Source organism: Orbicella faveolata, unplaced genomic scaffold, assembly GCF_042242905.1.
Source record: "Orbicella faveolata isolate gen_17 unplaced genomic scaffold, um_ofav_v1 contig_24, whole genome shotgun sequence".
NCBI classification, from domain to species: Eukaryota; Metazoa; Cnidaria; class Anthozoa; order Scleractinia; family Merulinidae; genus Orbicella; species Orbicella faveolata.
The window spans coordinates 30,052,494-30,064,638 of NW_028301552.1; the positions used below are offsets into that span (position 1 = coordinate 30,052,494).

Here is a 12,145-nt window from a genome sequence, read left to right on the forward strand (position 1 = left end):
ATTTCTTGATGTGAATCAAGTCACAAAATCCATGATCGTTTATCTGTTTTTTTTTTTTTTTTTTCTTCCTCTTCTCCTTCCCTAGATTGTAATCATTGACATTACAATGTTTTATTTTGCTCCAGAGTAGAATCTTTACATCCAGTATATTTTACTGTACATGTATAATTATTATTTGGTCACTTTTGTTTTGATTAAATTTTCTATAAGTCAACCAGTTGGTACGTGTATTCATAAAGAAGTTAATTACACCACCCTTAAAACTTGAAATACTAGCGCTGATCTACATGTAACTTTTAAATGGAAGGGAATTCCACTTGTCCACAATATGATTAGAAAAACTGAACTTTAAAGTGTTTGTATGGCAATTATTATGGGAGTTAGGAAAGAGAACGTCAAATGATCAGCTGAGACACTGTCCCATTTTTAGTTTAAATTATGTTACTTTGTACATTGTACCATCATGAGTACACATGTACAGTCATGTTCGTTTAAGAAATAAAAAACAAAATACCGGAAGAAGACAAATCCACATTGGAAGAGATACTAAGTGCTGCAGTTGTTCCCTGATGAGATCCATTTCCTGAAAAAAAAAAGACTTTTCTTAGTTTAAAGATCTATGGAATGCGTGCATTGTTTAAAACTTTAATTACGATGCAACTGTGTACATTAAATAAAATGTCATCTTTCATTGACCAAATCTATTAGCAAGACTATTAAGGTAATTCCTCTGAAATAAAATTGACAATAGATTTTTGTTCAAACTTTGTCCACTGAATATTTGTCATATGATAACTTCAATTTTGAAATAAAAAAGGGGGGTGCCCATGCTCATTAAGGAGTAGTGAGGCATTGAAAATGCCCTATTTTTGCATTATTTAATGCTTATTATAAGAACGCATTCTCAGTAATCGTAACATCTTTGTAAGCCCAGACTCATAAGAACACGCATTAAACTACAGTCAATACATTGTGTCGGACCACAAATAAACGTTTAAGTTTGATTCAGACAGAAAGCTGAATCCTTGATTAAAAATTTGAACCAAATTTCTTGACGTGGTTCCAACTGCAAAATAGAAAAGACCACAGTGTATTTGCTATTTTTCTTATTTATTCAATTTTCAGCAGTAGAAATTAGATCAGTCTTTCTCATGCAAAGCTTATGATTAGTTGATTACAATGACTGGAAGAAAAATTGGGGTGCCCATGCTCGTTGGTGAGCTAGAGCCATTTTTCAACTGACAGAGCTCAATATCAAGCAAAATCCGTCGTGTTTTCAATATGTGCGTGCACAAGCGCGCGCTAATCATGCCATAAATTATGCGCAGTAAGGATGTGCAATGCAAATGTGAGGAATGACCTTAAATTACCAGAAATGCATGCTAATTACTTCTTGCTTTCTAACCGGGATGAAAATTTTCCCATATGAGTATTCCCGCCCAGGTAACTGGCATGAAACAGTTTTGTACCAAATAGCAAAACACTTGATGACTGGCCCCATAGGAAACAGTGAGTTTTGTTTCCCCTTGACCACAATGTTCAGGGTCTCGTGGAAACAAAACTCACGGTTTCCCCTGGGGCCAGTCATTAAGTGCTTAATGTCCCATTAACCAAGCCAGCCCTCTTACGTACTGGGCTCATGTGAATTAGAGGTGGGTATAATAAAAACAGAAATTAAAAGCGCTCGCGTGGGAGACATTTAATGAATGTGGGTGAATGATTTTTCATACCATAAGGCACTTAATTAATATATCCCTTTGAACAATTTGGACTACGTTTTTTGCATGTTCAGTATGCTATTCTTTCATAATGGGGAGCAGAGATGACTCCCATCAATGCACAGCTTTGTTTGAGTCCCAAACCCCACATTGATCATGAGTGGGTTGAGTTTGTTTTGCTCCAAGGGTTTTTCGCTGGGTTTTGGCTGATTTTCCTCCCTAAACAAAATCCAAAACTTCTAAAAATTACATGTAATTCTAATTTGATCTGGTAAAGGTGGATAAAGAGCTTCTCCATGGGTTGTGCTGGCCATTGCCAACTTCTATTAAATTAGATTTTCTTATAGGTTTCATGGAAATATATGTCATTGTATACAAAAATGCCATGGCATTATAGAGTGAAAGGTGCCAGGAGATTTTGAGAATATTTAGATGACTTTTTATGATTTGTATGAAAAAGAAAAGGAACGAGAAGTAAGACTAATGAATAATTATTTGAAGGAAATGGAGAAAAAGAATGATTTTATCATCATGATGATAAAATTTGGGGAGGAGGAGTTTACAGAGATGGGACCTTAGACAAGAAAGGGGTGAAGTCCCTCCATACACGTATGTAATTTTTGACTTAGTTTGTGTCAATGGTAAGTAAATTTAAAGCAGAGCTCCAGCTGCCCAAAGGGTTCTCAATTGGAGCACCATACTCGTATGGGAAAGAAAACGAAACCCATGAATTGATCATGGTTATCATGGCTAGTGGTATTGCTCATGGGTATGTACGCACGATGGCGACAGCGACCGCGACCACAACAGAGTTGTGCAACATGGAAGCCATACTCCCAATAATAGGTTGACAGAAACATGCAGCCTTGGTTTACAGTTTTTTATCTTTGATTTTGGACATCCACGTTTATTGGTTAATTGACACCTCTCAAAACAGGGTACCTGCTGACCAGTATCACATGACCATCGTGGGCTGAATTTGAAGTTTAAAGCTCATTGTGAGATTTTTTCGTTTTTTGGAGTTGACTGCTGACCAAGTGTTGTTTTTTATTTGATCGCGGTCTCAAGCCACGTTAACTTGTCGTAATCAGGGCTGGGTTGTTTGAAAGGTGGTTAGCACTAACCTAGGATTAAAAGTTAACTGATTATTCAAACTCAAAAAATAGAAGGCCAAGTTACAATATAAACAAAAAACCTCACTGCAAAGTTGCAAAACTCAAATCAAAATTATCGTCGGCTTATCCTGGGTAGCTTAATTGGGCTTTGAACAACCCAGCCCAGGAGCTCCATTTTTAGGCTTGGCTAAATCTATATATATATATATATTACATTTTTATTAATAAATATAATTATTTCAGAGGTCCTACTGAACATACCAGACTGTTAAAACAGTGAATTAAGAAGCTCAAGATTATGGACTGTTCCCTGATGGATAGGACCTACGGTTAAAAAATCAGCAAAACACTAAACAAATCAGGACAATCAAAATGTCATAAAATTGCATTAAGGGTCTATCTTCAAAATTAAAACATAAAAAGTAGTTCATAAGAGCCAAATCATAAAAGAAGATGAATATATAAGGATGATACTTACATCTTCACCTGCCAAGCTTATTTCTATAATGCGTTGAAAAAACCCATGGAACTGTTGTGGGTTCTCCTTGAATGACTGCAGAATGAACAAATGACAACTGGTGCTTTATCATTTTGGTTAAGGTACTACAGTGTTGTGCAATGTACATGTAGTACTTTACAAAACTACATCTGACAATCTCCACAGCAGCCCTAATTTAGTGCTTTCTGTACAGTAAATATGCTGTATGTTCTCAGGTAAGAAGATGGTCTTGAAAGAAAGCTAAGAAACCCACCATAGATATACACAACACTGGATATGACTAAATTACAATGTAAAATGTTCGTCTGATACACGTATCTTAACTTAGTATGAACATGTTACAAAAATAAAACATAAAATGCCACAAAACAATACAGTCACATAATATATCCAATTAAAAATAATTCTTAATTAATAATAACTCGTTACAAACTAAAGAATCTACAAGTGTAATAAAAGTACTACAATCTCATTGCCTGAGCTAACATACTTTATCAGGCATTATTGTGAAGTGGTTGGAGATCATGAACAAAATGTCAAGATGCCAGGAGATGACAGTCTATTGATTCGGTCTTTGGCCTCAACAACTACATGTATCACCTTTTAGTATAAATCTACTAGACAAGTGTTCTATCACAAATGCTCTTCTCTTACTGGCTATACTACTCACTATCTATTCTGCTGTAGATAGTGAACTCGTAGCCTAGTAGCAGTGGGTGTCTGTTTAACAAAATGGTACCCATAATTTCTCTGCATTGTTGATTAGAAGTTTCTGTGAAGAGGATATGCTGTAAGTTCAAGTTTTGAGCAACAAGTGTCCAATTTTATGGTATACAGTGTACTAAGGCAATTACTAGATTATTCATTCTCAATTTCTATATGTGATAGCTGACTCGGGCCATTCCCCTTGTCAACTATCATGTTTAGAAATCTTGAGCTCATAATCTAAAATTTTGTTACATGTAAATAGAAATCTCTATCTCATAATCTAATTGTACTGTTACAGTATTAAATTTATTACCTCCCAGGGTGGAACACCTTCTCTGAACTTCTCATTCACCATAACTACCACAGACATTACATGCTCCACAGAGGCCTGTGAGGAATTAAAGTATAAAATGATAAAGGCAGTCTTGTTAATCAAGTATGTTTTAAAATGATTTTATCATTGAGCAATTTACAAACCTTGGTTGAAATAAAGTTGGCCCACAGGTAATTCTCCAGGTATTGACTGTACAAAGATACAAAGACAGGACTGAAGTAAATCTGTACTGCTTAGAGTACAAATGAAGAGAACTCAAAAGTAAAAAAAAAAAAAAAAAGCAAATTAAGGCAAACTTACAAGTAAACAAAACAAAACAAAACAGATGACTTTATCATTTCTACTCCTTTAATTTATGCATAAGTATCTAGACTATGTATAATTATACAAATATTGTACACTGCTGATTTCAGGTAGATATCTATGAAATACAGGTGTAGCACAGTCTCCCAAACATTATTGTATGAGAAAAACTACACGTGAACTAGGTAATGTATTATCAATAGTCTGTACATGTATGTACCATACATTAATTAGTAAATTAATTAAATGTAAGTTATGTACATAATTGTAATTAAGCAATGTTCTTGTTCTCTGACATATTGTATGCATATGCAGAGCACAGTACTTGTTTGCAAAAAAAGCACTCAGTCTGATCTTTACAAGATCTTAGTAAGATCTTTACCAGATGTACATGTACAAGCATGATCTTGGTAACTTTCTGTGTTTTTTTTTTTTTTTTTTTTTTTTTTTTTTTTCAAACTGAGAGTTGATTTTTTAAAGTAAGAAAATAATTTATTGGTAAGATCTTGTCAAGATCTTACCGACCTGTGCCTGTGTGGTATAGCTGTCAGCTGAGGGTGCTGCCTACGATTCATGACGATTGTCTTAATTGCACATGGAAAAACTAATTATACCTGAATTCTAGAAGCATGGCACGTTTCACTGCAAATCTAAACAAAAGAGTTAGAATTTGTCTTGTTAACTTAAAATGATAATAAATCATTAGTGAATTAAATCTAAATGTGCTCTGATTCTGCAATCAAATGTTATGTATAAAATAAGTAAAAATTATCATGGCATTTTTAATGGGTTCTTAATAATTGTGATCTATTGGAGGACCAGCGTTAAAATGACTTCTCTAACATTCTTTTTTGTTCCTTCATTTTATAAAACAAAAAGATTCCATGTTGCTGTCCATCTGGTCGGTAATAGATCACAGAAGACATGTGATGAGACCAACAGAAAATATTACTCACCCAGCCAGTGGAAATTCATTTGAAATTCTGAGGGGTGGGGATCTAAAAAGCCCAATTTTTTAACATGACTGTGTAAGTTTTTATGTTTATGAATGTTTAGTAATACACGAATTCTTTCCCTTAAAATACAATCTACATAAATCTATAATATTCTTGTCCACATTCTCTCCCAAATAGCATTGTGAGGCTAAACTTACTTGCTTCCTTTTATTTCCTTTCTGTAAATATCATCGACAATCTAAAAACAAAATTCATACCAGTGTTGTTAATGCCTGTAAATAAATTGTAAGCTGAGTAGTGAGCCCAAAGACTGAGCGGAGATGTGTTCAACCTGCTAATCATGGTTTGTATTGGAAGCACTTTTAGTTGCTCACTTCAAAAAAGCCAATAAACAAGCTAACAAGCTTGCAATTTGCCTCTGAAATACTTGTAACAAGATTTCCACTCAGTAAAGTCAGTATCTAAACAAGAAACAAATTAAATGCACTCAAGGAAGCACAGCAGCAAGGAAAAGATTACCATGTGTTGTTCCAGAAAATACATGAATCCATACCCCTCCCATCCATGGGGGGGTTTCTTGGACTGAACCTCCCCACTTATCCCCCTCCCCCAATCCCTCTTGAAATTTCAGTTTTGGTTCAAACTTTCCTATAAAAATCTTAGCTTTTGTGACCCTCCTCCCTCTTGGAATCTCCAGTATCTCTACTTAGGTACATTTAGGTATGGATGTTTTCTACATCCACACAATGCAGAGGGAGCTCACATTCTTACAGGTTCATTAGGTTGATGGAAATTATAGATACAGTGTATATACATTACTTATTGCTGTACAGTCATGTGCAAGTATTATGTACCTGAGGTTTAAAGGGTTTCTTGCCTTTTCCTGGAGCCCAGTATTGGTTTGCAAGCTAGTAAAAAACAATAAGAACCAATGAGAGATAAAAGAGAAATGCATCACTCAACTCCATTGCTGCCCATCGCCCCTTCCCCCCAACCAGGCCAATCCCTGGGCATTATTTTTTTTGGCAGCTTTTTTGGAATTGTCCACCAAACCGAAGGTAAATACTTAAGAAATATACAATTTAACACAAAAACTGTTTATTTTGTGCAATTAATTTACCAAAATTAATTCATGAGTGATCCATGTCTACATTGTAAGATTCAGACCACTAAGGTAACCAATCAGAATTCTCCTTTTTAGGAGTGACATCGCAGACCAGTGAAGCCATATGATAAAAAGCGTTATTCATCAGATAAACATTATTTTCTGTGTTGTTTTGTTTGCATGTGTTTATCCTTCCATTGGTCACAATATCCTTGATAATGCCAAACAATTACTATAGCTACTTTTGGGTTATTATTGTGTAATTATTACAACAGTCAAAAAATATAATTTCTATTTTGTACATAATGACATAAATGAACAATTTTGCTAAATAACAATGCACATATCATTGAAGAATTAAAGATGTACATGTAATGCACCTAGATCAATGTTGAACCGGTGGGGGGGGGGGGGGGGGGTGAGGGGGAGGCCAGGCATAGGCAGGGGGTCACCGGGGGTCAGAACTTTTGACTTCAATCGTTAGTAGACTGGGCACTACCGACGCCATATAGGATTACTGAGAATGACTGGAAAAAACTGAACAGAATTGGAAGAAAACAATGTTCCAGATCACTGGCTGTGCATGAGATGCTCAGAAGTTTGGTGTTGAACTGAACATTGTTACAGATATTCTGTAAACAAGGCCTTTGTTACAGATCTTAGTTTTTCCTTAGTTAAAGGTTAACTCCACTGCTAAACATCATTGATTTGTATTTTGAAAATTGTGTATGGAAACAAATTTCCGAATCCTACATAACGTAAGACTGTTTTTAATTTAAGCTCAAATGAATTGAAATTATGAAACATTTTACAGGATAGTGTTCTGTATTCACCTTCATACATTCAATTTGCAATGCATGTTGTTTCTAAGCATGGTTATAATTTTAGTATTAAAATGAAATTGAATTATTGAGCTTCATCTTTATGAGCCTACCATGTGCAGTGTATTATTATGAATTAGTGAATACATCTAAGATCTTGAGTCCTCTTATGGGCCTTTTTTCATATTTCTCTACTACAGATAGATGTTAACATTTCATTTCCATCGTTTCTGTTTAAAAGGTAAGTAATTAAAATGTCACAATGGTGTAGGACATTAGTCGTGATAAGAATTTCCATGTTTTCTGTCTTGTTTAGTCGTATATGTTTAGGGGGTCATCACAATTTTAATATAAATTAGGTGACATTTTTATATTGAACAGAAATTGCATTTTGAAGTTGTTACTTTGTAGCCTTTTATTTACAACCTTTTATTTACAACTTTTTGATGTTTAATTCTTTTTTTTGACAGACCTGCACCTTTTTCTAGATAGAGGTGGAGAATTTGCATTCTTCTGAACAACACTAATATCCCTGGGATGGGGGAATTTGCATTCTTCTGACCAAGGTTAATTTCCTTGGGGTCGGGCATTTGAACTGAAAAGATGATCGGAGTTCAAATCCCCCACCTTTGCCCCGCCTCCCCCGCCCCCAGCAGCTTAACATTGATAGGTGCATAAATGTATGATCCAAAAAAAAAATGTAAAAGATGTTTTTCAAACAGGTCATTTCTGATAGCTTTAGAAATCTATATATTACGTGGAATTAAATTCATTTGATCCATATGTGATCAACAGGAGAAGAAATACATGTAAATAAGAAAACAACATCATGTTTGCATTCTTTGCCATGTGCAACAATAAAATCACAAGGGTGCCAAATATTCCAGGGTTTACACAGGGGTAGTCAAATGCCCAGCCCCCAGACAATCAAAATTTCAAATGTGTACACCTGGGATCAAAACATGGGCAAATGTCCGGCTATGGCCCAGGTGGAAGAGTTACTACTGGAATAGCCCTTTTCTAATTTGCATTACAATTTAATCCAACGTGTGTGCGAGGCAATTTCAGGCTAAAACTACAAAATAGCCCAAGGTTGCCTCACATACATGCTACATTACAATGTGATGCAAATGAGAAAAGCTAACCGTAAAAAGGGCTATTGACTGATGCAAATACGCTCAAGCTTACATGTATGTAAAAGTCAGTTGAGATACATTGTAAGATCCCTTCCCGTGTGCTTATATTTCCACAGACATTGATCCCTGAGGTCCATGCTGATGTTTAGAACTACGTATTCATAAGTTACTCCAACACGTATTGTAGAGCTCTCTTTCTCATAAAGTGTAGCTTAACGTAAGTTGATTCACTTGAAAACTGTGCTAAGTTAATAATATTAAAGAATCAAGTCAAATTTTTTCTGCTGTGGCTACATGTCCGGCAGCCAGACAGGTTTCCTAAAATACTCCATGTCCAGCAGTGAGACTTAATTTTTTTTTTTTTTTTTTTAAGTAAAACAACGTAAAATGAACGTTATGATAGGCAACCCTAAGAGGAATTGAACCCGGGTTGACGGCCTGGTAAGCGATACTGATGACCACTGCACCACCGCAACCGGCCGGCAATATTTGGAATTTTTTAAGTATTTATCGAGTTACCCTTAGCATTATTCAAAGGTAACCGTAAACAGGCAGAGCTTTTTAGGCTAACCGGAGTGCTATTCAAACGTTTTGACTGCCGGTCATTTTATAATAGTCTAAGTTATAAATCCCGATATACCGGGTGCCGGGCTCACCAAAATTAGTATTCAGCCATATAAAACAAGGATTTGACATTATTAACTGAAATTTTTAAAAAAATAATTTTGACTGCCGGACAAGGAGTATTTTGAAAATCCTGTCCGGGTGCCAGACATAGAGACACAGCGAATTTTTTCTGTACTTTACCTGAGTGATTCGATCTGAAGTGATCTGTTCCACTGTGGGGACAGCGTTTCTACGGCCTGCAGCTTTCGTACTCATCTTGTTCGTTCTTCTAAGTAGCTTTAATTTCCCACGTGCTATTGACACTGAGGTTAAACACAAACGTTGACACTACGTACAGACCCTGCTTGATTGGCGTTACTTCAGGGTTATAATGTGATTATATGGCTAAATGAACATTTCCTTCCAGACTATTGTGTCATATATTTCGCTTTTTCCTGGCACTTTTTCGTGAGATTAAAGCAGAATCGACATGACACAGCTTCGTAGAACTTCGCAGCGTTCTGCCGCCATTTTGAAAATATCATGCGCATTCGAACGGAGGCGACCCTGGGGATGAGATTATCTTCTCATGCCCAGTCTTCCGGGAAAACAGAATGGCTTTTATTTCTTCCTGACACCTTTGAGGAGTCTTTTCTCCTTTTAAATTAAACTGAATAAATAGATGTGATCGTGTTAACTGTCCGTTGAAATCCTATCCAGAAGTTGAAAGCCGAAACTGAGGAAAGGTTGTCAGGCCTGCCAGAATTGCCCTAGTTGCTAAGGGTGACTCTTATATATAGGGACAAAACAGTGAAAGTTAGAACTTCCTGGTTCACTTGTGAGTGGGGGTTAGGGGGGATGTTGTCTTGGGTAGTTAATTAATTTTACCTTTATGTAAAAATTCAAGAAAGCTCTGTGTGGCAGTTTGCTGTTTGTCTTTATGACCGGCTTTGAAAATTTTATTTTTCCTTTGTGGAGATAATTAGGTACTGCAAAGATTTCTTTATGTGAAAATCTGAAGACCTTAATTCAATGTATTGATTCTGAAAATGAATTATTGTTTGATTTTTATGATCATGTTAGCTCCATGTGTTTACCCTGTCATTGTATCATGGATGGATGGGGTTAGAGGTGTGTGAAGTTGGATCTTTTAATGGTGAGGATTAAAAACCGAACAGTTCTGTTTTTCTTGTGCTTATGCTTATGCTTATGTCAAGTGCATTACCAGTGAAAACTGCACAAGACAAATAGGTGGGTTCGTTCTTATGTTTCTGCTTATGCTTATGTTTATGTCGTGGCTGTTTACACTTGTGCTTATGCTTATGCTTGTGCTTATGCTCAAGTGAAAACCAGCCTTAAATGCATGCAGTCATCAGTTCATACAGTAGAAAACTGTGGACTTTGTTTACAAATTGTGAAATATTGAAACCTATCCCTATTCGTTACAATGGCAAAATCATAACTAATAGTCATGCAATCTCTAATAGTAATATTCGATCACAAAATACTCGTCACGATGTAGGATTTCTTGCCTGACACATGCTCTTCAAATATAATTTGTATACTTTGGGGGCGTTTTTATAAACATTCATTTCAATCATACTTGTTGGATTTTAGTTAATTACATTCATAAATACTTTATTGCATTTTTCAGTTATATTAATATAATCTTATAATCTAATTATTTACATAATCTTTTTCACAAATATGGAAATAATAAAGATGGAAAATAAATTAGAACAGAAGAAAGAAAAACATTTACTGCGTTTATGTTTTCCTAGTCTATTTCCTGTTATAATCCCAAGAGAAACTTACACAGTAATGTTTTCATTCAATGGCCAGAGAGAACTAACAAGCTCAGACTGTAGGGAGCCGAGCTGATCCCAATCATTTTTAACTTAAAGGGCATTGCCATACGCCTGGAAAGTGGGAGGCGCAGTGGCCTCATGGTTAGTGTGCTCATCCCTGGAGCAAGCGGTCTGGGTTCAAGCTCTGGCTGGGAACACAGTGTTGTGTTCTTCAGGGGAAGACACTAAACTCTCACAGTGCCTCTCTCCACCCAGGAGTATAAATGGGTACCGGCGAATTGTTGGGGAAACCTAGCAAATTGCGGGGGAGTGATCTGCAATGGACAAGCATCCCGTCCAGGGGGAGTAGAAATACTCCTAGCCGCTTCATGCCACGGAAACTGGGATAAGCTCCAGCAGTTATGAGCCATCAGCTCCAAGGCTTCACTTCATATGCCTGGAATGGGGCATTAATGGTATCCTAACAACACAGAATATGGGTATTTCTGCTCCAGTTTCTACTTTATCAAGAATCAACAAAATGGACATTTAAGTGGCATCCAGCATGTGCTACCAAACTCAGATTGTTACACAATCATGAATTGATTGTCAATAAAAATCAATGATCATCAATAGCAATTAAGACATTTTGTGAGTAAGTATTGATTATAATAATTGATTGGTCAATCAATCAATCAATCAATCAATATCAACCGATTAAATTTCATTGATTATATTGATTGGCAATCAGTGAGTGATTTTCATTGATTGGGCATGCCGGGAAACATTCTGTTTTAAATCGCCGTGAACCAAACTTGTCTTCAGTGGTGTAGTTAGTGTCAAGTTTTCGTTTGACAGTCCTCTCTGTTGCTATATACCACTTGTTTTTTGAACATGAGGCGTCAATTGACTCTGCTGATTAGCATTTGCTGACCTAGTTACAAAACGAACAGCTATAATGTAACAGCGTAATTTCCTGTGCTGATGGGAAGAACCTGCATAGGGTCTGGTCAAACCTAATATCACCAACACATCTTCACTTGAGTCGACATCTAGA

The 12,145-nt window shown here is 36.1% G+C and overlaps 1 protein-coding gene across 1 annotated transcript in view; it reads right to left on the reverse strand.

The window, feature by feature from the left end:
- The window catches only part of LOC110051845 (RNA helicase aquarius-like), a 39,701-nt gene extending 29,834 nt beyond the window's left edge, over nucleotides 1-9,867 (reverse strand). Inside the window, exons 1-9 of the mRNA XM_089290892.1 lie at nucleotides 9,503-9,867; nucleotides 6,488-6,541; nucleotides 5,831-5,871; nucleotides 5,292-5,327; nucleotides 4,518-4,563; nucleotides 4,354-4,428; nucleotides 3,312-3,386; nucleotides 3,095-3,157; nucleotides 515-583 (exon numbers count right to left, since the gene is read on the reverse strand). Of these exons, the coding sequence (XP_089147018.1) occupies nucleotides 515-583; nucleotides 3,095-3,157; nucleotides 3,312-3,386; nucleotides 4,354-4,428; nucleotides 4,518-4,563; nucleotides 5,292-5,327; nucleotides 5,831-5,871; nucleotides 6,488-6,541; nucleotides 9,503-9,577 (534 nt within the window). The 5' untranslated portion in view covers nucleotides 9,578-9,867. The remainder of the gene's footprint in view (nucleotides 1-514; nucleotides 584-3,094; nucleotides 3,158-3,311; nucleotides 3,387-4,353; nucleotides 4,429-4,517; nucleotides 4,564-5,291; nucleotides 5,328-5,830; nucleotides 5,872-6,487; nucleotides 6,542-9,502) is intronic.
- Nucleotides 9,868-12,145: the final 2,278 nt, after the last annotated feature.